General features: G+C 40.5%; 1 protein-coding gene across 1 annotated transcript in view; it reads left to right on the top strand.

Moving 5' to 3' along the window:
- The window catches only part of MACROD2 (mono-ADP ribosylhydrolase 2), an 888,911-nt gene that overhangs the window by 818,409 nt on the left and 42,965 nt on the right, over positions 1-27,537 (top strand). The window contains exons 11-13 of the mRNA XM_084260985.1: positions 3,657-3,737; positions 17,698-17,757; positions 21,441-21,509. Coding sequence (XP_084117111.1) covers positions 3,657-3,737; positions 17,698-17,757; positions 21,441-21,509 — 210 coding nt within the window. The remainder of the gene's footprint in view (positions 1-3,656; positions 3,738-17,697; positions 17,758-21,440; positions 21,510-27,537) is intronic.

Here is a 27,537-nt window from a genome sequence, read left to right as displayed (position 1 = left end):
AAATACAGAAACGTGCTATTATGAGAAGTGCAGTCCAGATTCCTACACAATAGTATTGAATTATTGTGCGCTGACAGAAGTTAATTCTTTTACCATTCAAAACACCCCCCCAAAAAAGCCCCACTCCACACAGAAAAGGGATTCAGTTCTGAATCTGTGTTCTCCCTCAACCTGGAACTTCATTCTTCACTGGGTACCAAAACCTTTTGATCTCACCTGTATGAGTGTTGCCGTGCTACTCTCTCATGTTTCTCATCTAATAGTTGTAAGTAATGCCTTGCCAGTTATCCCATTTTTATCCCTAATTAACCACCTGTTCATTACTTCAGGAGCCACAGCCAGCTAGGGCAGTAGGATGAAGGACCTTGTTCACACTAACAGGGGAAAGCCCTATTATAAACTGCTGTATAAATACAGAATTTCTCTGTATCTTCCACAGTGTGCACACTCTTATACTTGGATATATATTTTTTGGAAGGAGACTTCCTCTTTTTTTCTGAGATGGAAATAGCAATAACTTGTAACCAGGGAGATTCGGAAGTTGTGAGGGATTTTGGGAATAGCTTGCTTGGGAGACACACTATGAGATTTAAGTGGCTTGTTGACCCTTTGAATTAGCCTATAAAGAAGAATAATTTCTCCCACTGTTAGAGCTCAGAAACTTTTTTGCACAGGTGATCACAGTTAGCAAAGCTTTTAATGAGATCGTTCAGACACCTGTCTAGTTAGGTGTGCTGGTTTTAAACAGAAATTTGCAGGTAAAAATTCTGTAATACTTAGCTAACTGTTCTGAAAGAGATACTGTTGAAGAGCAGAAAGGGTTAAGAGTGTTTTGACCATAATAAAAAGACATTATTTTGAAGCCTACACAATCCTTTTCTGTCTCTGAAATTAAGGAAATGTGCTTAAAAGCAGTGAAATTGTGATTGAAATCTTGTTTTCCTGGGACAGTGCCTCTACATCCTTTTGTGAACATTTTAAAGTTCTTTGTAGAGTGCATAAAGATCATTTCTTTTGAGATAGTAACAGTTCTGAGGTTTTGGAATGTAGGCCTCCTCTCTCCACGTCTTTGTGCTGTCAATTTAGGTGTTGGTTTTATTATCTTATGTATTCAGATACTCCTGAAAGGCTTGGCTGGACTCTTGCACTTAAACTTGATTGACATTTGACTTGTAGGACTGGAGGAAGCCTCACAGATTGGTTAGATGATAAAATTCATCACTAGAGGGGTGAGTGTTGATTGAAACACTCCTATTGATTGGGTCCCCTGATGTGAATTGTTGTCAACCAAAGAAGGCAAAGTAGCAGGTAGTTCTGAGTGGCATTAGAACCAAAGCAGCCATACATCAATATAGTCCACTATAAATATTCAAGTTATTTTTTAAAAGAATGGGAGAGTGTTGACAGGAATCAATCTTTAAAAGCTTGGTTATTTTCAGGTTCTCTCTTTTGTACTGAAGTTCTTGTTGAACTCACCATTGCACCTGAGAAACCTCTTTAAAGGGTTGAGGAAGTGTGCATTTATTTTGCAGATTTTGTCTTTATTTCTCCCCACAGTATTTCTTGGAGTTGCTCCTACATTCCAGAAATAAATTCATCTTAGCACTTGAAAAATCTTGTTTTGCTCAAAATATTATATTTGAATTTCAAATTCAGATAAGCAAATGTGATGACATGACACATGACATGTCATGTGTTAAATGCTGTCAGGAAAGGTCTACCTCTTGATAGGAAGCCAAACCTCAGTGAGTTCTGCTTTGCAGTAACTTGCTTTATTTACTGATTGCTAAGGGCCCTTCATGCTCCAAACTATATGGAATTCTGCAGTGAAACAGCAATTCAGTTGTAGGAGAAATTTTTAAGGACAATAGTCAGTTTAGCGTTTTTGGGTAACACTCATTCCTTAAAATTAAGCAAGTGAGATGGAATTAAATTACTCATGGATCTCCATTTTGGAACTTTTCTTGACACTATGAGCTGTTGCTTCATGTAGATTCTTGCCAGCTTCCCAATACATGGCACTTTCTTTTTTATTTCCTTTGATATAAGTACAGTGGAATAACCAGTTTCCCTGCAGGGCAGATGGAGGACGTTTCTAAATTTCCTGGGCTCCACTCAAAGCCAACAATTCATTCCCTTTTGTCTCTTGAATGAACACAATATTCCCCTTGACCCTGCAAGCACCCTTTCCGCATCCTCTCTTATTTTTTTCACATTTCCTGTTTGGAAACTTAACATTTTGGTTGTCCTGTATTTAGTTGTGGAAGGATAGAATATAAAATTATAGTATCTACAGCACCTAGCAGAGATGAGTCCTTTCTGAGAACAGGGCATCTGATTGCTGAGAACCGTTTAAAAATCCAGTTACATGCAGAGTAGATTGTATAGGGTATGTATGACAGCAGAAGAGACTGGCATTTTCAGAACACCTAAGCAATTTATAATACATAGATAGATAGATTTTTTTTTTTTTTTTACCCATCCAGTTCCTAATTAGTTAATTAGGTTGAGGTAATACCATTTTATAATTCTTATTTTTTCACAGTATGGCAATAGCAGTAAAGCAACATTATATGTCTTCCTAAATTTCCTGGTATGCAAGTGGTTGAGGTTTCTTTCCAGCATGCACAAAAGTATGTTAAGTATGTTTTCTTTAGGCTTCTACTTCACCCAAGCCCTCAGTTGGCCACGGGGAATTGGGAGGTTTGACAGAAAGTCAAATGACAGAAAGTCATTTTCCTGTCGTGCTTGAATAGATTCAGTAGGTGCAATGAATTGAGTTGTAATTGTCTGCCATTCTCTGCTTTCATGGTTAAGCAAGAATGTTTGAAGGATGTTTTAATTAGCAAACCTGCTTTCATTAAATGTCTTAATTTACAAATACCTTTTATGATTAATTTCTAGCTTGGCCTGCCTTTTGTGGTAATAGGCTTCCTGTGCTACCAGTTAGTACCTTGAGGTCTATCATAGCAAACAAACAGCGATTTCATCCTTTATGTTAAGATGATATCTTGAAAATGTTGTAAAAATTTGTTATTTTTTAAAGTTTAGCTAACTGATATTAAACACAGTAAACTTTAAGTCCCTACAAGTTAACTGGCCTCAGTTACTGTTTTCATTTGGGAGGTTTTCCTTTTCTTTCATCTTCCAGTTGCTTTCGTAATAAAAGGTTGAAATTGATTTTTTTTTTTCAACCAGAACATTTCTATCTTGTAAAGCTTTCATTTCCTTAGCTTTACTTCACTATCAAACTTGCTTCCCTACCTTTCATTTCATTACTAGTTTCAGTCAATATTCATTTGTCACTGTGCTATAACATTGAATGGAGAATTGAGCTGAGAGTGAAATATAATTTCATCCAGATTATTTCTCCACGACTCCATAATGCAGTATAATATATATTATGTTATAAACTAAAAATTATAGCATTATTATATTTTTTATTTCTGATTATATTAAGAGCTTGTGGAGAAGTATGTTATTTTAGTATGAACTTTCTTCAATGCTGCCTCATATGAAAGTTAGATGCAATAATTAATTTTAATAATAGAGAGATAGGCATCAGGTACTGATGGAGTGCTAAGGTAAAATGTACTTACAGTTGTGGTGCACTAAACTAATTTTAAAATAATATATGTATTTTTTTATGTTTAAAGGTTTGGAACAAAAAGGCCAACCTCCATCTCCAACAAAGAGCAAAGCAGAGCAGCCTGAGGACATGCAAGATGATGCTGAAGGTATGTGGTCTGACAGCTTTTCAGAGCCATTAATCAATTTTGCATTTTGTGAGGAAAGATTTATTTTGAATTCTTGAGAAAGAACTGGAAAACTTTCATTTAAGGCTGTTGTTTGCACACACTTGGGAAGTTCTTTTTGGCCTAGATCATGAGATTGTAATTTCTGTGAAGTATATTTCATTTCAAGGTAGAGTCAGAATTACAAATGCTATTTTTACGAGACAGGCTACTGGTTATTTCTAATATAAAATGAGAAAATGTTGCTGGTTTATTCTAACCTATTCTGACTTTATGTAATTTATAAAAAATGTAATGCGTGTTCTGCAGTCATAGGCTGGTTGGTTAAGTTGGTCAGGCAAAACAACTACCTGCTGAAAAACATGAAGCAGTAAAATTCTTGGTTTTATTTCTTTCTACAAGAAATATTTTGGTGTATCCCTTCCCACTCCAGTTATGGTGTTTATACCTTCAGACTTTATGCTGTGTATTACGTCTGTCCATGCTCAGGAGTCACAGGTCCTTAAAGTTATGCCTATGGTGTTGTTCCTGCAAGAGTGCTTTCCTGCATTCACAGGGCAGCTTGTCCATGTGTACGGAGGCAGGTGCACTCTATGCTGTCCTAAAAGTGGATTAAAGTATTTTTTCTTAATCTGTATCTCATTGGGAGAGTTGTTAAAAGATGTTAACATCAAAGATTTCTTTTCAGAGTGCAGACTTTCAGGTTGCTCTTGCATGTGTGCGAAAGCAAAATGCCCCAATGCAGGTGAATTCCCCTTATGTGAAATAGTTAAAAGGATGAGCTCCCATCATTAATCCATGGCAGTTCTTTATCATCCATTCTCTTTGACCTAATGTTCCTCAAATGACACGTATCATTCTGCACCTCAACCGGTGGCTCCACGTTCTTCATCTTTTTGACCTAGCACCATGCATTCAGCTCCTAAAATATTCTGACTGGGGTATAGTGTGAGTCATAAAGAGCAGAAAATTGTTAACATCTATCACTTTAAGTAACCGCTAGTAACATCCTGTCACTAACATTGTGACTGGTTGTTAATGGCAAGTACTTAAAGCAATAGCTGTCATCGCCTGCCCAAGAATTCAGGACCCAAGAAATTTCATCCTGACTGGTTGTCTTTCCTCTCATGCTACACTAAACCCAGCTGAAATTAAAATACTGATTTTATGTTTGGATTAGAGAACTCGGTGATGACAAACCACATGTCAATTTGTATGCAAGCTGCGTGGCACGTGGGATCGTGGTTTCATTTTCCATATTCCTAAATAGGCAAAACAATAGTTTTCATGACACATTTTTATATGAAGTGTGGCTAAAAGCTTTCATTGTATCAGTGCATTTAAAAAAGGGGGGTGGGGGAGGAGGGGAATTATTGCAAAACTACAAGGTTTTCCTTCCATTGGAAAGATAACCAATGTTGTTTCACTATGTGTTTCTGTGACTAGATATGGTTCCCTAGTTTACTATGCCTGTCAGTGCTTCCTGGCGACCTACGGTTCACTTTGCAGAGCACAAACAAATGTATTGGAAGGGTGAAGTAAATAGCATGGCAATCCAATGATTGCATTACCCTCGAGCTGTAAAATGCCTGAGCTCCTTGAATTTGATGCTGTACAGTAGATTTTACAGATGCAGAATTGGGGCCTGTAACGCATAGTCATTGCTGCCGAATTTAATCTTGCTGGTGACAGAGTCCTCTTCTCCTTAGGCAGGAATCAGGCCTGTGAAGTCTAAATTTAGACCAGAGTGGTGTTGTGATGGGGATAAAAAGGGGTAATTAAAGTGTTTGCTGAGGGAAGCTGGGGAAGAAACATGGATCAGATTACTGCAGCATTACCTGTGCCTCTCTTTTGAAGAGGAGTCAAGCAGTTGGGCTCCAGACACTGAAGTGCCACCAAGTTACAAAGTGACTAGAGTCTTAAGTAACACCTGTGAGCCGTTTCCATTTAAGTAAATGGGATTTGCACACATCTGTCTGAGAACAGGATTTAGTTTCCACTGTTCTAATTATTAGCTGTTGGTTTTTAGTAATTAAAGGAACTTTTAATGGGGCGCCTGGAAAATTATGAAAGCTGTGAATGTGACATGAACCAGAACTAGACATCTCGGTAGGTAGGAGTTTGTCTTCACTTCCAAAAAGCTGCCTTTGTCTTTTTCTTTCTATTTTTTTCTTTTTAAAAGAACATTTGAGTAGCTAATGCATATAAACAGACTCAAATAAAATGCAAATAAAGCCAAACTCTGCCTAAGGCTAACTTTGTTGAATTTTCCTCATGGCAAAACTGAAGTGCTTGGTCTTTAACTTTGGGATAGTTCACATGCTTTAGGTACCCCAACTATTAAAAAAAAAACCAAACCAAACACTAAAAACAAAAATGCAAAAACCAGCAAAAAAACCCCCAACCAAACAAAAAACATCCTTACCCATAGGTTTTGGGAATAAATGCAAATCCAAAGGTGTTTGTATTCAACATAAGATAGTCTTTTCCTCTTGGTAACGTGACTAGATACAAAATACTTACCAAATACACAGTGAGGCACTGGAAGAACCAGATGCTTTTTCTTCTGCTTAGTTGTCAGTGCCCCTTAGATCAAGATGGGAAATACAACTTGCTGTATTAGCAGCCTCATGCATGCCCTTGTGGCAGTCTGTAAAAACTATTCCAGGGAGTTCAGTAATATTTCTGCTGTAATATTTTTCTCCAGCACGCCAAGCTGGTTCATTGGTTAGAGGTAATGGAGCAATATCTTTCCAGTGCATGTAAAAATCTCCACAGAAGATCACAGAGAGTAGGGTCCTTCATTATTACCCTCTCTGCAATCAAGGAAAGTCGAATAAGTGGCTGTATGTAAGGAGCTTGTTTTGCAGTAAGCTAAAATAAACACTTGACATGCTAATGAAAGCAATTTTATACTGAACCTCTAAAGTATTAACCGTGTCTGTTATTATGCTATTACATATATTGTTCTCTGCCTTCAGCCCGTTGATAAAGAAAAGTGAGTGTGAACCGCATAGCAGATTCTCCTGTCAATGGTTGTACTCACCAGTTTTTCATTGTAGAGCAGGTTATTGTCTGGGGGAATGGATAGACTGGATACGTGGAGAAACATTCTTTACTCCCAGGTTCCCTGCAGTATTTCAGCTTTGACATGTGCAAACATGCGGTGTAATTTTCTTTCTTTCCCTCCACCCCCACTCCCTGGTCCTGGGAGAGTAAACTCAGCCAGTGATAATTTTGCCTTTCCCCAGTCAGGTGCATTCAGTGATTGAGTGATTCTAAAGTCTCAGGTGAGAAAAATATATTTGGCACTAAACAAAACTTAGCATGTCTTATTTCAGTAGCCTCAAAACACAATCAGAACATAATCACACAGACAAAATGGCAGGACTTGTCTCAGCATCGCAGCCGTAAGTTAGCACAGGTGCCGTGGGTCACCTGTTTTCATCCTACTGGTTGTCACCAAGTCAAAGCAAACAACTTTTACAAAAAATCTAATAAAACAAAAATGTAAAATGCTCCTTATTTCTCTTAGCTGCTTCCCCAAATACAATAGATTTTCTTGCTACTGGGAGAAGCAAAACTGACTACCCTGTTATTCCTTATGGGATTTCTCTGTGAGAGAGAAAAAGGAGCCTGCCCAAGAGACTGCTCCATCCAGTCTGTGGGTGATCAATATTGTATCAAACACTACTAATACACCTAATAACAGCAGCAAAAATACCTGATTTCTCTCCTCTCCAGGAGAAAGATAATCAATCTATGCAACAAAAGCCATTCCTGTGTCTCCTGAGGTCATGATCCCCTTTGCCTTCCCTCAAGGGATGTGAAGACAGGACTAGAGTTGTGCAAGTTGTCTTGCTCCAGCTTTTCTCAGGAGCTTCTCCCAAAAAGAATGACTAGATTTTTGTAGGTTGTAGATCTCGTGTGATCACCTTATCTGAGGCTGAGTGAACGTGCAGGAGCTGGTCTGTTGGAATTGTGCATCGAGGATGAACTTTGTCTGCTATCTGTTCACTGGGTGGGAAGGAGAACAGTTTGATGGATAAGCCAAGCCAGGAAGGTCAAAATGAACACAAATCACCTCTGAGATAATTGGCAGAGTTGGTTCCTTTGTCTGATGGGGTCATAATGCTGTGGACCCCTTGGCTTTCAAGGGCAACATCAAATATCTGAAACATTACTTGGCAGTTTCAGGAGTCCGAGGCTCACCTGTAGGCTCTTGCCTCACTCAGTGGACACTGTCCATGAGAAAAGTCATTCTAGGGATTGGAGAACACAGTAGAAATGAGGCCAAATGGAGTCACATCTTATCTCAAGAACTCATTGGTTTCAGTAGGTCACAAAGAAGAGGTAAAAAATGCTCATCGAGAGGGAGTCACCTTGGTTCACCAGTCATCACTTCTCCCAAAAAGTTTTTGTGTAATATTAAAAAGTGCAGTCTTGGGACTTAGAAAATAACACTAATTTTATGGCTTAGTCCTTTAATTGTGACATAACATAAGGCTTCCCCTTCCTGGTGGTCTCCTTTATGGACCACAATTTTTGTAGCTTTGCTAATCGCTCCCTAGCTTCATAGAAAGGGATTTAGCATACGCACTGACACAAGTCAACTGTGCCTGGCTCGTGCCACTTTCCTCTGAGGCAGACTTAAAGCCTCCCTGGGTCTGGAGGATGTGTACAGCACCAGTTCTGCCTTACTATATTACCATTGCATGGTGAAGTTTGAGGCATCTTCTCTAAGGGCCTTCTCATACTCTGCAGACCTGATTGTCTCTCTTTAAGGTATGGGTTAACATTAACTAGATTCGACTTCTGATTAGTTTTTAAATGTTCCTTGGTTTATAGCAAGCAATTCTTTATCATTTGAGAAATTGTAGCTGCATTTCTTCTTTGCATCCCACAGGGCAGTAATATTCTTCAATAAATTTCTGCTTCACTCATAATCTACTGAAAATGAACATCTAGACACATAATTATACTTCAAAAACTTGCAATCTCTTATTCAGCCTTAAAAGTGCTACTTCTTATTAAGATAGCTTACAAGTTACTGTATTCTTTTTGCCACCAAACCAAATCCTTAAATAAAATTTTAAATTAAGATAAAGTACTACAGAAGAAATGTATCAGAATTTCAGAATTACAGAAGAAATGTATACAGAAGTGTATCAAACATGTCAGTAAAATGTTTCACCTTAATGCAGATTGGTTATATTTAAAGTGATGCTATTAACCCATATCCTTTTTGGTTGATAGCTTCTTTTTTTCATTTCTGTTTTGAAGTCGACCATCTGTCTTGACTGATTACAGCTCTCTGAATACTGGGCGATCACTTTCCATTTAGCCAGGGGAAAAACAGGGTGTTATCTGTAGTTCTATTTGCATTTGCTCTCCAAGCAGACCCTTCTTAGATCCTTTTCATTGCTGAAGTGGCTTCTACTGTTTCATTAAATTGCCATGCAGTGGCCACACATAAGAGAACTTTGAAAATGCAAGTCATTTTGGCCCCCCAAGGTGATGTGCTGTCCTGTTGTTTTGACGGTTTACCCATTTGGATTCCTTTTAGCAGCTGAACATACATGTGTGTAAATCTTACAGGCAACCAGTTGCGATTCCTGTTTTCACACTAGATGCTTCAGAGTAGATTTTCTTTCTCCTGAGATGAGCTAAGGTGCAAAATGCTAACTTACTAAAGTGACTAATGCAATGTTGTCAGAGAAGAATTATACACGGTGACAAACCAGCATACCTGCAGGGGACTCATCTGTCAAGGAATTCATTTCTCATTTCTAACCATGATGTGAATAACAGTAAACCATCGTGAGCGTTCCGGTCTAGCATAGAAGACAGGGCTAGTCCCATAATTCTGAAATATTAATGCAAAATAGTGCATGTTCTGGTTCATGTTTTATGCGGTTTTAAAGAAGTGTGATCTCCTGCATGGCTTCTCTGCCCATTTCTTCACTCTGTTACATTGATTTCGTGCCCTGTGTGCAAAAAAACAATTGGTCTCAGGTTTTGGCTGTGGCTTAGAAATGAAGCTGTGCCTCAGTCCTTAACAGCATACGGTTACCTTGTCTCTTAGAACACTGGGAAAGTGTGAATGAATAGTAAATTGGCAGAGTAACAATTAAATTTGTGATTGTATTGTGCACCTTCAAGTATGGGGTCCTTTTCTTTCTCTTAGCAAGGGCTGTGTGTAGGGCTAGGAGTTGAGGCTCCTCTGTTCTGTGTTGAGCTCTGCCTCAGCCTGCTCTTCAACGTGCATCAACTCACGTGAGCGATTTCTGTCCGCTTTTGTACACCATCACAACAGTGATACTAAGGTACTTGTGCAGCACATTTTTTTTGTATTAAAGTGCCAGTTGTATGTTTTTCCTTATGATGTCTGTGTTCCAGTTACATTGGATTGCTCAAGCTTCCAGGAGATGTCTGCTTTCATTTGTTTTGAACGGTCACAATTGCAGATTGTCAGAAATAGCAATGAGACATCTTTAGCAATTAAATTTTAGATGTCTCTTGCTAAGCACCTGTATTGCAGAAATCCAAATCACGGTGTATGGCAAACAGAAGAATTGCACCCTGTGAAAAAAACAGCCTAGCACAACATTCCCAGCAATGTTACGAGACAAATCTGAGTACTCGTGTCATCTAAGCACCTAATTTGACGCTGTAGCTGTTGGCCTGCACCTTGTCCCCTGGTTCTTCCCTAGCAGGAGGAGGTATAGCGAAGCTGAGTCACTTGTCCTGTGTCCCACACAGGAGCGAGGCAAGGGGAACACTCCTAGTGACTTCAGTGGCCTTTCGATTAGCCTGCTGTATTTCTCAGGGCGTTAAATAGGTGAATACAACAGTATTGTTTTAACCTCTGAGATAATCCCCATGAGCTGCAGTTTTCTCATTCTTTTCCCACACTCCTCAACAATTCTTGACAAAATGCTGCACACAAAAAAAAAAAAATAAAACCTTCTATTTATTGTGCTGACAACTTTGCTAGGCTGGGTGCATTGACAGCAGAGCGTTCGGGTCTGCATGAAGTGTTGAGGCAGCATGGGTGGAAAGGAGTCTCGTAACTCCATTAAACAATTACTGCAGATAGCTCTTTACCCTTCTTAAAATTTACCCCAAAGGGGTTATATACAAGTAGTGATTAAAACTAACCTAAATCATAATTTAATTAAAAGAAATTAAAATACAAACTGAAAATGTTCAGTAACCTCAGGCCACCACCCTAATGATTCATTTTAATGCATTTGTAGTTCTGCAATAATGGCCTTTGTGTCTATGTGCTTTTTCGTTTATGTCTGATACCATTTTGCCACTGGAATAGTCTGGAAATGGTTGCAGGCTTTATGATCTTGAGTGTAGATGCGTGCTTTCTTCTCACATATTAGGAGTTTCACTGAAGTCAGCGTATCTACTCACGTGTGCAGAATGTAACAGCTGTAAGATCAAGGCCTATATTTTTAGTTTTCTCATTAATTAGTTTCCCTGTTATCCTAGAAGGACTTTCACATCATTAGTATGATTACTGTGGCAATATTTTTGTGCTCTAAAAGAGATAATTGAAAACTGGCATCCCTTATCTGCCAGATCTTGGTTTGCATTTGTCATAGAAGCATGGCCCAGCTTGGAGAGAGACTCACAGGACAGACTGTGGGATCGATGCATGGTCACTGCCTACCCAGGGAACTAGAAGATGCACCCAGACCTGCATGGAAAGTGCCGTGTGGGGATACAACAGGATCAAACGTGGTTCTCAGGGATGTGCTACACACACATAACGTGGGTGACTCTAGAAGTTCTCTGCAGACCTGACAGAGCAAACACCATCCAGCTCAAGGCCAGAGTCATTGGTGACCAAGGCCGAGCCCATCAGCAACAGTCACAGTGCCTCTGGGAATCACATTTAAGAAGACAAAAACACCCGCTAGTAGCTGCTTTGTGCCACCAGAGAAGGGAGTGAAGAGACACCAAGGCCAGGGAAGAAGGGAGGGGGCAGGGATGAGGTGCTCCAGGGGCCCGAGAGAGAGAGAGAGATTCCCCTGCAGAAAGTGGAGAAGACCATGGTGAAGCAGGCTTTCCCCCTACAGCCCATGGATGAAGATGGAGCAGAGATCCCATCTACAGCCTGTGTAGGACCCCACGCCGAAGCGGGTGGAGACACTTGAAGGACACTGTGACCCCACAGGAAGCCCGTGTTGGAGCAAACTCCTGCCAATGAACCTGCAGCCTGTGGAGAGACTGACCCACACCGGAGCAGGTTTGCTGGGGAACTCATGAGTCTCGGGGAGACCGGGCTGGAGCAGTCTGGGCCTGAAGATCAGCACCCCATGGAAGAGAGCCACGCTTAGGCAGTTGTTGAAGAGCTAAAGCCTCGACAGAAAGGACTCATGGAGAAGTTTATGAAGGTCTGTCTCCTGTGGGTGGGACCCCACAGTGCAGCAGGGAGAGGGTGTGAGGAATATCCCCCCACCCCCAGCTAAGAAGGAAAACAACTCATGAGGAACTGACCAAAACCCCCATTCCCTGCCCCTCCCTGTGCCACAATGTGGGGGAAGAAGGGAGCGAAATCCTGACTAAAGCGAAGTCTGCCAAGAAGGGAGGGGTGGGGAAAGGTGCTTTAAGATCTGGTCACACTTCTCATTTTCCAACTCTGGCATCACTGGGGGTACAGTGCAGTGTCATAAATTAGAGAGTTTTCTTTCCTTTATTCTGTGTTGAGTCTGTTGTGCCTGTGACACTGATTGTGGAATGATCTCTCCCTGTCCTTATCTTGACTCCTAAGCCTCTAAAGATTTATTTTCTCCCTTGTCCAGCTGAAAAGGGGAGTAACAGAGTGACTTTGGTGGGTATCTGGCCTCCAGCCAGGGTCAAACCACCACAGTGACAAACAAGGTGTGAGCCTGAGGCATTGGGCCTCTGTCTCTTTTATTTCTACTCCAGAAAGGAAGAGGTCATTTGAAGGAACCTTACTCTTCTGTCACACTGTGGATGCTAATAAGTACAGTACACTATCTCAGTAGTGAAAACAGTTTTTTTATTAACAACAACTATGTTGGAGAGGTAAAAGTTGACTGGTTTGTACTGGTTATGCAGAATTTCTTCCTTTAACTAAAAATGTTACCTGCAGTTCTGTTTTCTTCTAGAAGATGTTTGGGGGGTTTTTTGCACCAGTTTTTGAGACACTGACTTAAGCCTTGGCTCTAAGTACATCGCTGGCTGCTTGTGAAGGTACTGCTGAAGAGAAGTAGGTGTATGAGCAAACCTGGCACTTATTCAGTTCTGAAATGGGAAGACCCAAGACGCCAGCAGGCTATTAATATTTTTGACTTGCCATGTTTGTCTCAAGAACAGTGAAAGATGTAAAAAGCCATGTGCCTCCAGGCTTTCACGGAGAAAATGGGAAGAATACTAAAACCTGCTCTGGTGTTGCTGCTGAGAGTTTGTCCTCTGGACTTTCATAGGGATCTTGTCCCAGCTCTCTCCCATCTGACTGCCGGCTTATTATTTACCATATCATCTGCTTCGTTTTGGGGCTGCTACTGCAGCTGGCATATCACTGTGCATGCTAAATACCTCTCTTAACATAAAGTGGGCAGGCACTCACAGAGTATCCGGTTTTCTAGTTTAGTTAGAAGTGCTGCTTGCTTTGCCAGCTTGCTGAGTGTGCTGATTGATCGCTGTTTAGCCTGTTTTCTACCAAAAATAAATGAGGATATATATCATTGTGGAGGGGTAGGAGGGTTGATTTTCTTGCTGATCTCAAAGAAAAAGGCCAAGAGAAGAGAACAAGCACGTATCAGGCAGTAGTCAGCTTGGCAAGGGAAAGCAAAAATATATGGCCAGAAGTAGGTATTTCAGCATCTGATGTGCTTATTTTGTTTGTACCGAGCTACTGGAATCCTCAAACTCCGTTTTTTTTCAACTGACTGCCATGCTGGGGAAAAGAAACAAATGTTCCCATTTGCCTTTTGATGTGGCTCAAAATCATTTACATTTGCTGGCCTAAAATGACATGGCATGTTGTTCACCACTTTTTCTATCTCCTTTGGAGTGAGTGTCAGATTGCTGTTCAATTACTGGTATTATAGAAAAGCAGATATTGCGAGGACAGCTTTCACCTAAAGGAAATGTAATCACCAATTGCTGCAGTAGTGGAAAGAGAAGGATGGCAGATACTGTAGAAGCCATCCAGTGGAAAAGACATTTTTATTATTAGTAATGTCATGGGGACTCGAGGGAAATGCACCGGGTCTGGCTTTTCTGCCTGGAGAAAAGGAGAGCCAAGGGTGAATAAAAATATGGTGAAAAACGGGCTTGCTACTCTTGAAAAATATGTTTCCAGCTTTTTGCCTTAAAGCAAGTGTTACCTGAAGCCTTTCCATTTGCTTTGCACCCAGCTCCACTCTTCATCAGAAGAAGACACTCAGTGAGAGGCTCCTTAGAAGGGTGTTTTAAAAACAGAAGAAACTTTTGTCAGAAGCTTTCGAATTAGTCACTTCTCCACTCTATAGTTTGCTTTCTTATCAGTGTATTCATACTCTGATTCCTCCCTTTTTCCTGAGATGAAGAGATTTTGCAGGCCAAGCAAAGCTTAACCCTTTCTTCTGCAAGTGATCTTGAGGCTCACTTGTCCACTCATAATTTTTTTGCCTCTCTTTTTCTCTAATTCTGTCAAAGTCACTTGGCAGGTGCAACACTCTCAATATGCTGATCGAGATTAATTTTTCCTGTCATGATCCAGTCAGTCTGTTGAACTGGGTCAGAGTACAAGAGGTAAAGCTTCTGATTAAAGATTTTTATGTTTTTCTCTCTAAAGGAACCAAATGAGGGGTTAGATGGAAGACATGTTGAGAATTCAATGTATGGTACTGTAATTATCATTCTATTGTATCAGCTTTAAATGATGAATCTCCGGTGAAATAATAGATTTAGGGTTGACAACATGTACTGATGAACGTGATTTATCTGAGCATATGATGAACCAGATGATAATTTCAACTTTCTTTTGTGGTTTAAATTTGCTCTGAGTCACTTTAACAAGAGACAGTCCCTTGGCAAAAAAACATGAATGAGATCTTGAAATACCTTGGTTTAGCCAAATAACTCCTGGAAATAGTCATAACTGTTCTACTGGCTGTAGAAACAATATCCGGAACTGTAGTTTAACCTTGTGAATGAAGTGAGGTAATTGCTGAAATGCTTTTTGGTGATCGATCAGTAGTTACCATTTATGCCTGACCTGCTTTTTCTGAATGTGAAGTCCTTCTGTGCAACGTGAAACATGTTGCACTTGGCCATGATGAAATCCTTGATGCTCTGGCACCGCTTCTTCCCCGGTGATGCAATATTCTCTTTGGATCTGACCTAAAGATCGGTAAAGATTTTTCAAGTGTCACTACGCTGTTGTGTTACAGGACCGTCTTGAACATACTGTTCCTTTCCACAGCTCCTGAGCTAGATGACTTTATCCCTTTGAAACACATCCTGGTGATCAAAGGATTTTTTTATTATTATTATTTATTAATTGCTTCTTGCAAAGTACCAAGCATGTGTTTTAAAAGAAGAGGGAGATTATATCTCTCTCTAAAGAGTAACCCATGCAAAAGGCCGAGACCCCACCTGCATCCTGTGGAGAGGCCCCACACTGAAGCAGGTGGAGACATACAGGAGATGCTGTGGCCCACGTTGGAGCAAGCCTCTGCCAGCACTTGTAGCCCGTGGAGAGAGATACAGACCCACGCCAGAGCAGGTTCACTGGGGGTGCTTGTGAATCCACAGAGAACCAGGCTGGAGTAGTCTGGTCTTGAGAGACTGAGACATTCTGTGATTTATGACTGCCCCCCATAGCAGTGACCCATGCTGGGGCAGCTGAGGAAGAGCTGAAGCCCCATGGGAAAGGACTCACGTTGGAGAAGTTCGTGAAGGACTGTCTGCCGTGGGTGGGACCCCACAGTGCAGCAGGAGAAGGGTGTGAGGAATCTCCCTATCTGTCCATGTTTGGCCTGTCCAGTGTCGTGTCCTGTCACCCTGGCTAAGAAGGAAAATAACTCATGAGGAACTGACCCCCTAACCCTCTCCATGCCACGCAGATGTTGGGGGGAAGAAGGGAGCAAAATCCTGACTAAAATGACATCTGCTAAGAAGGGAGGGGTAGGTGCTTTAAGATCTGGTCCCACTTCTCATTACCCGACTCTGGTGTCACTGGGGGTGCAGGGCAGCGTCACCAATTAGAGAGTTTTCTTTCCTTTATTCTGTGTTGAGTCTGTTGTGCCTGTGACAGATTGCAGAGTGATCTCTCCCTGTCCTTGTCTCAACCCCTGATCCTCTCAATATATATTTTCTCCCCCATCCAGCTGAAAAGGGAAGTGATAGAGCGGCTTTGGTGGGTGTCTGGCCTCCAGCCAGGGTCAAACCACCACAATCGGTACAAAGACTTACAAAGCAGGCAGGTCGCCTGCATCCCCGCAGATGGCCTTTAGCCACTCCCTGCCCAGCTCTCCCCTCTCAAGTGGGGTGTCAAACTGCTCTATCTCATCTCCTCCGGAGAGCAGCTCTCTGCAGGGTCAGCTTGGAAATACTTCTCCACTAGTCCCATCTGCTGGATGCCAGGATGTATTGCCTGCTGGAAAGAGGGAGAGCATCATACCTCAGCCTTTAAATATTAGCCGAATGCAGCATGCCACCAGATGCACGTTTGCTTCTGAAAAATACACATTTTCTCTGATTTTCCTCAATCCACCTAATTGCATTTGGGCTACTGCTGTTCTCTTCAACAGATTCCATGTGTTAAGTAAAAGCAAGGTGGAGGCACGAGGAACTTTAACCATGTTGCTTTAGAGAAGCTGTAATCAGAAAAACCCGGGAGCCAGAGGAGATCACAGCAAAAAATATGTGTATCATTATCAAGCCATTTACGGGTCCAGGAATGAATTTCTTTTCTCCCAGTGTATATGCTCAGCAGTCAGTTTTTCAAATGCCTCATTAAGGCTGGGACTCAGCTGTTCTCGCCATCTATCTCGCCATGCTGGAAAATGAGGAGTGTAGGCATTGCATCCAATCCCACATGCTGCACTGCAGCCTCTGATATTATAAAGCTAAAAGAGCTTTCTCCATCGTTGGGAATACATGCTTCCTGATATATTTCTAATTGGGACAAGCAAAGGTTGAGAGAGCTTGATCTCATGTCCGTATATGTTCCCCAGGGTATTACTTTCTCCGTGGCAATTCACTGTTTGGTACCTGCCTTCTGAAAAGGAGCTGGAGGGAAGAAGATGGATAATGAATATGAATGCAAAGTGGTGGAGAAAATTTGGAATGAATGTGATTGTAAAAAGGGGGGAAAATGCATTCAATCCTAGCTTGCATTCAAACCTACTTTGGTTTATTTTGCTCTCCTCTTTGCAGTCATTTGTGATGCATTTTATACTTTATGCTAAGTGACATTGTGCCTTTTGCTTTAAAATAACATTTGGGGAATTCTCTCCCTCCTATTCTTACCTTCCATAGGCATTAAGGTAGGTTCTGTGAGTCAGAGACACAGCTGATTCAAGGATCTTGTGGAAATGTTACTGGAGGAAAATAATCCTAAACCAAAATGCTTACAAAGTGCATAGACTGAGATCAAGCAACAATTTCATCTATTGCAAACCGTGTTTAGGGAAACATACCTTTTTTTAGAATACAGATATTTCCAGTAGGTCTATTAAGGTAAAATCTTTAAGCTAACCACCCTTCCTCAGCTTGAGATGTGAAAATATGACTGGTTTAAATGTAACTGGCTATTTTTGCAGGGTTTTTTTTCACTTCATATCTCTCCCCTTTTATCGCAGCACCTTGCTGTAAATTAGCAGTTTGTGCTGAATTGGTTACAATTAATACTGCTGCTGCTTTTACCAATACAAAGATATAAATAATTTTTATGTATTTACCTCCATAGGTGCTAATGGCACAGAGAAGCAAAGCACCGAAGAAACAGAGGCCCAGAGTGGAGATGCAGGTTTGTAGGGAGTTTCTTAAAGGACTTTCTTAAGTTTTTATCCACCTTGGAGAACAATAACCTTAGTCAATGCTGTTGTTTGTCCATTTTTACCAGATTAGCTCAAGTCTTGAGCAATTCTCCCATTGGAGATAGAAACTCCATTCAGTATGAATGAATGTATTGCATGGCAGGAATGCAGACTTCCCTCTTCAGCTTACCAGCTTTACATTCTCCCTTTAAGGTAGACTACCTCTAGCTAATCCTCTAAGTAGAAAGAAATCATTTTCCTTCTGTCTACAGCAGTCACCTTCTGCACAGAAGAGAAATGGAGGGGTAAAGGAAGTTTGGAGAAACAGGAAGCACAGTTTCTTTGAAGAAAATTGTACTTGCAAAGATTTTAAAGGGTATCTTCAAGTTTTAATAAATTGTCTACATAAGTCTCAGAGGCTATAAAGATTTAAATCCATACAGAAAGATATTGCGCATACTGCGAATGAATGTCAGAGTTCATGAGCAGTGGCTTTTGCAGATGGCATGTTTATGAGTTATAGCGAGTTCAGTATTTTAAAATACAGTGTCACTCCATGTTAACAATAGATTTTTCTTCTTTTCCTGTGTATTTTTCATCCTACCCTACGCTGTTCAATGCAAAAGACAAGAATTAATCAGTTATTAAAAGAGCTGAAGTGAAAATCAAGATGTAATGAAAATGTAAAATCCTTATTTCTGAAGAATTTCCTTTAGTGCAGTATTACATGTAACATGGTGCTCTTGTTTTGTTGGAGTTTTTTTCACAATGTAGTACAGGATGTTGCCCACACATACGTAATCCTGGGAGCGTGAAAAAGTTTTCTTTAGAACTTTTTGTTTGTTTGTTTGTTTAGTGTACAATTCAGCTGAAGAAGGTCCAGCCAGTAAATGCTGTATCAAATTTTAGAAGGCCTAGATTCTTCATTTATCTGATTTGCTTACGGCATTGTGGCTTTTTCCAGATGAGGAATTAATTTGATGAGGGTCCTTCTTTTTGTCCTGTGCACTGGGCACTGTGTATGTGGAAGTGCAGCATTTCTCCCTGCACTCCAAATGTCCTCCTCCTACAACTAGCTGTCAACAGCTGATGCTGTCTGCAAGCGCCTGAAGTCCTTCTGTGTTTCAGGTCCTCTTTATCACCTCTTCTTTACGTCCTCAGGCAGGACATAAAGCAGTTGGAGGTAAAGCCGTAGGCACACAGTGCTACAGATTAAAAAAGATTCCCGTGGACCTCAGCAAACATTGGACTTAGGCCCTTTATCCTCCCCATGATAAGCACGCAGTGGTATTTTGTAAGTGCTGGAGGACAACCACATTTCCTTTCCTGGGTTTTTCACTTTTATGCTGGTCATATTTTAAACAGGCAAAGGGGACGAGGGAGAAGGGAGGAATTGAGTTGCTCACTCTGAATCTATACCCTGTTCCAAATCTTTGACTAAGCAGGGGGATATATTTTCCCAAGCAATATTGAGCTTTTAACTGGAACGTGTACTGCTAGCTCCTAGCTCCAACTGCGGAGGCTCCTGTAAGCCAGTTACACTGCTGTCTATATGGCCAGATACAGCCCATGTAGTCCATAGCTTGTCGGCAGTGTTCGCTCTGATGGAGTGCCTGTTTCCCTGGTATTTGGATTCACAAAACAGTTTGATAGAATGAGATAGATTTCATTTTTCCCAAAAGAATTAAGGAATACATACCTCTCTATTACTTTGCTACTGGAGGTGTCTTAAAAGCATTGTGTTTTTCCCAAAGCCATCATTATGACTTGTTATGTTACAACCTGTCAGAACCGGTTTATCAGAGCCATGATGTACATTCTTCTGCTATCTCGTATTGGTAGTCATGTTTTGTTACACAGAAAACATCACAAAGAACATCAAAGAAAAGATCCAGACATTTTAGGTCCTAGATCCCGAAGATGTCATACTTCAGGAACATGTTTGAGGTACATGCCTGAAGATAGCGTCATGCCTACGCACAGGCCGTGAATCACCTCCTCGGCCACGGGCACATGGCGACAGGGAAAAATTATTTGGCTTAACAGTTATCCCCACTGGTTCACATAATGACAGGAACAGAAAGGTGTACAATTACCTCGAGTTAGTTACATTCAGCTAATGAGTTGCTGCTGCTTTCCACTCTACTCTTTGTTGAAACAAAACATCACCAGGAACTTTTAGATTTCTGCTCCTGTGTCTTCGCCTGGCAGTAGGAAGTGACATGATTTACTAAGATATGCAGTTATGTACCTGAAACATTTCTAATCACCATGAATGGTCACTGTAAGGTGCAATCCCATCACATGTTAGAGCTCATATTTGTATTTTCTAAACCAAAAGGCATAACATTCTTCTGCGTGTGACAAACCACAGATCGTATATTCAGTATTGTGAAAAAATGTAAAAGAAAAAAAAGAGACACTGTATTCTTACACAGTCACAGAATCATAGGGGTTGGAAGGGGATCATCGAGTCCAACCCCCCTGCCAAAGCAGGTTCCCTAGGACAGGTCACACAGGGAGGCATCCAGAAGGGTCTTGAATATCTCCAGAGGAGACTCTACACCACCCTGGGCAGCCTGTCCCAGGGCTCTGTCGCCCTCGCTGTGAAAAAGTTCTTCAGCATATTGGTGTGGAACTTGCTGTGCTCCAATTGAGGCCATTGCCCCTTGTCCTGTCTCCACCATTGAAAAGAGTCTGGCCATCTCCCCTTGTGTCCCACACTTAAGATATTTGTAAACATTAATAAGATCCCCTCTTAGCTGTCTTTTCTCAAGGCTGAAACAGTGTTAGGGTGTACAAAGACTGGTCTGAAATTTTTCACCTATTACTGTATGGGTTTTTTAAAGTCTGTCCTGCAGCCAAACATCAGTGAACATCTTCCACAGCTAACACGTGGAAGAACAGAATGGCAGGTGGTTCAGCATTCTTGTTTCAAGCTACTTAAAATACTTGATGACTATACTAGGGAGAAAAAAATTGTCAGAGTCATCAGGCTAATCTTTTGAGGGAAATTAAAGCTAAGAAGGAAAACAAAGGCTTATAAAGCTTTTAGAACTATAAAAACTGCCAAGAAAAAAGCAACAGTGCAAGTTAAAAAATTCTGTTAAATTCAGGTACAAGTTTTATCTGGTAACTACCATAGTTGTAGATGTATGCTCTACCACTAAAGATCTCCAAGCCACAGATTTTCAGGGACTTTCTAAATTTCAGGCCTGATTCATGAAATTTCTATTTTCAGGAAAGCATTTCCATATAATCATTTTGATTCCAAGGGGATTTATTCATGGCCATGATTAAAAATTAAGAATAGTTTAATTGTTTTTTCTCTAAACAGCTGTATTAATTGGAAAAAGGAACCTCAGAGCAAATAGCAGTACCAGCCTACTTACAAAACTCATAGCTGTTCCTCTCCTCTGTAGCATAAGAAATTGAAATATAGGCTTCATTTGACAGTATTGTGATCTAAGTTTACTCCAGCTTAGGAAAGACAATCAGACCAATAACGCCTGGTGAATGCAATGTGAACGGATGAAGCCCAGGAAGTCAAATTCAGGTCTAGGATCCTGGCTCAATAAGACATAATACACTTTTATTTTTCTCTCTTGTAAAGTGTTTAATCTGTTTGCATCCTGATGAATAGCTTCTCTTTCATTTCCTTGATTCCTTACAGATGAGACAAAACCTTCAGCTGTACCCAGTCTATCATCAGAAGAAGCGGCAGAGTTGAGTGAGGATAAAGGTACAGATTGTAAATTGTGTTTCAAAATATCTGGTCCTGAGAGGACGTTTCATAAAGCCTTATTTTCCTTTGTCTGGAAATTGCTAAAATCACAGTTGAACAATACAAAAATAGGTAAATGCTTGGATTTTCATTTACAAAAGTCTTTGCAAAGAAGTACTTGGTACCAGCTGTTGTGCTGGAAGGAGAGATGTCACGAATTCCAAAGTCATCTTATAATAAGGTAATACTAAAATAGGATGTACAACATATCTGAAATTAGCCCAACCAAGTTTGGACTCACTGGGGCAACACACAGATGTAAAGTTAAGTGTGCGCATCTGTCTTGGCAATATTAGCCCCCTTTTCCTCACAAGGAAAAAGAAAAGCACAATAGCTATAAACACATCACGAGGAGACAGGAGGAGATGAAGTCATAATTGAGAGGGAGAAAGTAATGTTTATTTTCTGCAGGCTGTGCTGGGCAGTCAGATCATTTAGTTTGTGATAAATATTTAAAAGTGTCACAGGGCCAAATGGCAGGGAGTTTAGGAAACATGAAGGAGAGATGATCTAATTTAAAGGTTTCAAGCTGGGATTTTTCCTGTGGAGTTGTTGGTTTACAGATAGGAACCAGGGGACAGACGTACTGGTTTTGATACTCTTATCACATCACACTATTAATTGCTTGTGCCGGTCTATGAGTTTTGGCATTTTTTGTGGGGATACGTCAGGAAAAAGCCTGGGTGATTTATACAATGTTCGCTACTGGTAATTCAAAACAGGAGTTATACTATCTATAATAAATACAGTCCATCACTACAGCCTTCAAGAAAGACTAATAGAAAATTTTAATGCATTTTACTGAGATAACATAATTATTAACATCCATTACCTTATTTATTTTAAAAGATTTAATGTTTAATTCAGTGTCACTGCTTGACTTGCTTCTCATTTTTCTAGATAAGTGTGATGGGGTGTGAGATCTTGCCCTTTTGTTCCAAAGACACATGCTAGAGAGCCCGTGTACTTACCTGATTATGAGTTCAAAGCCTTGTGCAGGTTGATTTAAGTGCTCTCTTCACTGATTGATTGATCCTGCAGGGAAAAAAAAAACCACAAACCCTCGCTGGAGCAGTGGTTTTTTGCTTTTGATATCTTCACAGACTGAAGTTGTGGTGAGCTAGTAGAAGGCAGGAAATAGTGATAGATTCAGCTCCAGTATAATTGGTGATTGCCTGTCATTCATTCCTCTTCTTTTTGCTGACATTTGGCCTGTTTGTGTGTCCTGTATCTCTAAGATCCCCCATCAGAGATGTTTTTTAGGTTTTGTAATGTGAACATCACACTGAGGCCTTGGTTTGGAATTTCATTCTTTTTTTCCCACCCACAGTCTTACAGAAAATCCCAATGTTTTGATACTGCATGGAGTGCTTGTTTCTGACTGTGAAGCCAGAGTCTTCTGATATGCTTTTCAGCGACCAGCTCAATGTGTAACCACTCCAGTTTTTTGAGCCATTATATTATTTGTCTCTTCTCAGGAAAGTAGCTGTCTCAGTGCTTTAGGTCTTGGCTTTTCCTATAATATGCCAAGAGTATAGTGCTTTCCCCTTTTCTTTTGAGAGGTTGACAGAAGAGGCATTGCCCCGAGAAATCCAAAGGGCAGTTTCTCTTTGATGTCCTACGTCTCCTCAAAAGTAAGATGGAAAGCAGCTGGTAGGGAAAATGGTACCAGGCAGACACTGTCCTCCATATATATTGTCTGTAAAGTTAAAAAAAAAAAAAAAAAAAAAAAAAAGTAGGGAAAAGAACACATTTGGGGATTTGCTTGGCAGTTTTTTAATGTCACCATGAGTTTTGAGTGAGGCAGCCACTACATCTATCAGTCCATGCTTTTAAATCCTTATTTCCATTAGCAAATTTTTCAACTTTTGGGATTTTTGATTTTTAGTCGTTTTAAAATTAATACTAGTGTTACAAAAAACTTAGTACCATGTGGGAAACAGCACTTTTACAAAATCCCAGCATTTCTAAAAACACCTGCTGCTACCAAAATAAATTTCAGCCCTCAAATTGTTTGCCCACAAAGTTAACACAGCTAAAACCTGCCAGGTTCTGAAACACACTAATTTCTATAGTTTGTCTTCAACTAAAGGAACTGGTTGTAAAGCATTATTTGTTCCCAGTCCTTCCATCTAATTACTGTGAAAGGAGATTTGTGGCAAATAATCTAGGCTATGTATTCCCAAAATGCATAGTGTAAACCACTTGGAATAGGAGGTTTTCAAGCCTACTGTGTAAACATGCAAGTCTTTGAAATGTCAGCTCTGCTGAGTGCACCAAAACAAGCATGTTGGCTCAAATTAAAGATGTCTAGTAGTTTTTCTGGGTTTTTTTTTTCCCCCTCATGTTTCTGGGGTTAGAATGAAACAAACACATGGACATAGACATTTATTGCTCTAAAATGTGGTGACACTTGGAACAGAGCACTTGCATCTCTGCTACCATGAAGTTCTAGTGTATTTGTCTGAGTCATCTTCATCAGTTTGGATTTTTTAATGGAAGAGGGGAAGGATGGGAATGTGAAAGAAGATATTTTGTGATAAGTGTTTGGAGCAGTACAGGAATCATATTTAGAGGGTCTTTGAGTAAAATAAAGACGTACTGTGGCATTGCAAATCTCATAGTAATGTTAAAGGATATTACTTCTGTTATTCACAATAGTGGGACTGTCCAGAAAAAAAACAGTCTGTGGTGGCCCAGTTTGCATGTGACCTTTGAGCAGACTGAATTTTTGAGTGCTCTGTCTGTCCTTGGGGATGGGGGGGGAACAAAACCAACAAAACAACCCAAAAAACCTCAGCAAACAGTCATAGTTGAAGAATATCAAGATGTTTGATGTTATGCTGTGGAGGTATTCTCTTATTCTGGTCTGTGACAAGTTTCTGTTTCCACAGTCTGAAAACACCACAAAGAATGTTGCTATTTTACCCTTGAAAATTTGCATGTATAACTATTAACTCTTGGGGGGGAGAGCTGACATCTCCAGGAAGCACCTTCATAGCATTTCATTACTGTGCATATGGAAGTAGATCCTTAATACACAGCGTATTTCAAGTTGGAGATGCTTCTTTTTATGAAGTGTAAGGGCAGAACAAAGTGATTAAAGTCATTAATGTTTATGCAGCAGATAAAACATGTACCAGACAGGCTGCACTCAGTCTAGTATGCATGTCCGTACAAGATTGAGCTGGCATTACAGTCTCATTTTAAATTTACCACGTTTTCTGTAGCTGTGGATTGGGTTGAACCTCTGATTATTATCTTTTTTTGAAGAAGAGTATGTGTATGTGTGCATGAGTGGGTGTCTGTGTGTAAGAGAGTGTTCTGCGTCTTCATCTCATTTACCTGTCCTACCAATTACTATTTAACCTGATTTAATGATAGGGCTTTCTGCTAGAAAAAAGGAAGAAGGAACTGGATGTAGTACAGGTAAAGAATGAACTCCCCATTAGGCAATCATGGCAAAGCTTCTGTGCACAATATGCTGATTTTAATTCATTAGCACCTAATTGACGTACGGAAATAGACTCTATAACTCGAAAGTTATAAAGTAGGTATGTTTATTGCGCGCAGTTGCACGGGGGATCGCTCCACCACAGACGTGCACACCTAGGGTAACAAAACCGTCCCATATTTATACAATGAAACAATGAATATTCAATTAACGCCTATACATATTCATTACCTAACCCCGCCTACTCTCGCTTCTTATGCTAATTAGCTTATCAGTCCTTTGCGATTGCGCAGTTTCTTCCAAAAATTGTGGGCAAGGGTCTCTGGTGGTCCTTGGGAGGAAGGCCCCGAGTCTTCCTCATGATGTACTTTTCACCTCTCGCCTGGAATGTGCTGACCTTGCAAGCTTGCAGTGTTCTTATCAGTCTCAACTAATTTATGGCCTTGTTAACTATCCGCTTTCCTCCAGTAACGAGGTCTACGAACACAATTCGCATCCTTTATCAGCCACCTGTTTTCTTTAATAAGGAGGTAACGGGATGGACATTATTCCATCTTAGAGTTCTCACTCTTTTATCTTCTCCTCGAGATAGTACAAGGCCTTCAGAAATAATCCCTTTGCTAAGGAAAAACAAAAAGACTCCCCTTCTTCTTCACAAGCTGTTCCACATAATTATCTAGCTGAGCGAGAGTTGCTCTTCATAATTATACTACACACTACATATATAATCGTGATTCTATACTCTCAGATCAATTCCTATACTACACTACATATATATATAATCGTGATTCTATACCCTCAGATCATAATAAGAACTGAATTTTCATTTGAAGGTCAACTAAATTAAATAACATGCTAATTAATTTTAAAAATAAAGTAGCGATTAATTATTTCCAGGTGTTCACCAAAATCTGTGCTCCTGGGGGAGTGCCATTTAAAGTAAGTCACTATTTTCCTACAGTGTCTGAAATGGAGTCAGATTCAGTCAGCTGGAGAGTTTATGTTGTCAGAAACAGAATTAGATCTATGCCTTGGCTAGAGGTTAGCCCTAAAAACTCACTTTGTGCAACCTGGAAGCCTGCAAGTATCCTGCCTGTAAAGCATAATGTATATAAAGTTCCTGTTTAGCCAGCTGTAGTTCTCTCCAGGGAGAAAGATCTCCATGTCCTAAACACACAAATGATTGAGCAGGGGTAAACGGAAAGATCGAGTATTTCAAATGCAGGGGAGCTCTGCAAATCGAAAATTAGACATTGATAAGTGGGTGAAAACGATTGACTGAAAGGCCAATATGTTCAAAAGGAGGTGTTTAAAATCAGCTCTTAAGTATATATTAAGACATCTAAATGAATGACCTGATTTTCAGGAGTGCTGAGCACTCAGCAGCTACCAATGAAATGGTTTTACTTCGCCCTTGGGCTATGATTAGACCCGGAAAATTTCAGCCTGAAAATTTTCAATTATAGGTAACTGAAAGAACCTTTTTAATGGCAGAGTTTCAACACCCCCAATGGTAGCTGGGGCTCTGCATGCCAGCTGCAGTGATAACATTTTACTCTCCCTTGGTTAGAAGGATTTCTATGAAAGCAAATTGGCTAATGCAAAGAAAGTGGGGTGGTTTGGGCTTGTTTGTTTTTAAACCAGGTGCATAACCATCGCCATCCAAACAAGTGTTCTTCTGTTCTCCTAACGCCCTCCATAATGGTCACTTTAAGCTGTACATAAGGCAGGTTACTCACTTTTCATCTGACTTACCTGTAGCGTTGCTATGGGTGGTCCAGCCCATAAAGTACTCTAGTATTTCTGCTCTACCCTCCATTAGTACAGGCAGCTGCAATGGTTAATGTTAATCTGCTTAACTGGCTTATTTAGATCCTACTTATTTTTAAATATTAGCTGACCTGGAAGCCATCCAGCTGCGCTCCCATCAGTCCAATGCAAGAATGTATTTGCTTCAACCTTTACCTTCAGCTGCTCTTGGGAAGGGGTCGGACTGAGGTGGACAGGTTTTGCTCATCTTTTCCCTTTCCCAGAGCTCTGTACAACAGGCTCTGCCACTTATGGCAGCAGTGGGACACGCATGGTTATCATACCAGTTGTGCCTGAGGCCTGAAGTTCTCTTGTAGACAGAAGGTGAGGTTAGAGGAGATGCCCCTCTGTGTGCTCGAAGCGTGGGCAGGTGGGAGCGTTACTCTGTGGACCCCACCTGCAGAGATGAACTGCCTGGCCTGTTACTCGGACACTTGCAAAAATATCTCTACAGGTTGTTGCACCTAAAAAGGTCTGTTTTACCAAGCCATATAAACTCAGGCTCCAGTAAATCTAATCTGTCATAAAGATAGATTAAAATGAAATCTTGGTGGATATAAAAATAACATTTTAAAGTCAAAGCTCAAGAGTATCTCCCTAACTTCTCATAAATCACCGTTTTATAGTACTTCATTTTAACACATTTTCCTCAGTTTATGAGGCAAAAGAATACCCTAATCATGTGGCAGCCTCCGTGCACACCATTACCTGTAATTTTAGACG

Source organism: Gallinula chloropus (genome assembly GCF_964237585.1).
Source record: "Gallinula chloropus genome assembly, chromosome: 3".
In the NCBI taxonomy this organism is placed as follows: domain Eukaryota; kingdom Metazoa; phylum Chordata; class Aves; order Gruiformes; family Rallidae; genus Gallinula; species Gallinula chloropus.
Note: the sequence above shows the minus strand (reverse complement) of the source record. Positions and strands in the feature narration are given on the sequence as shown.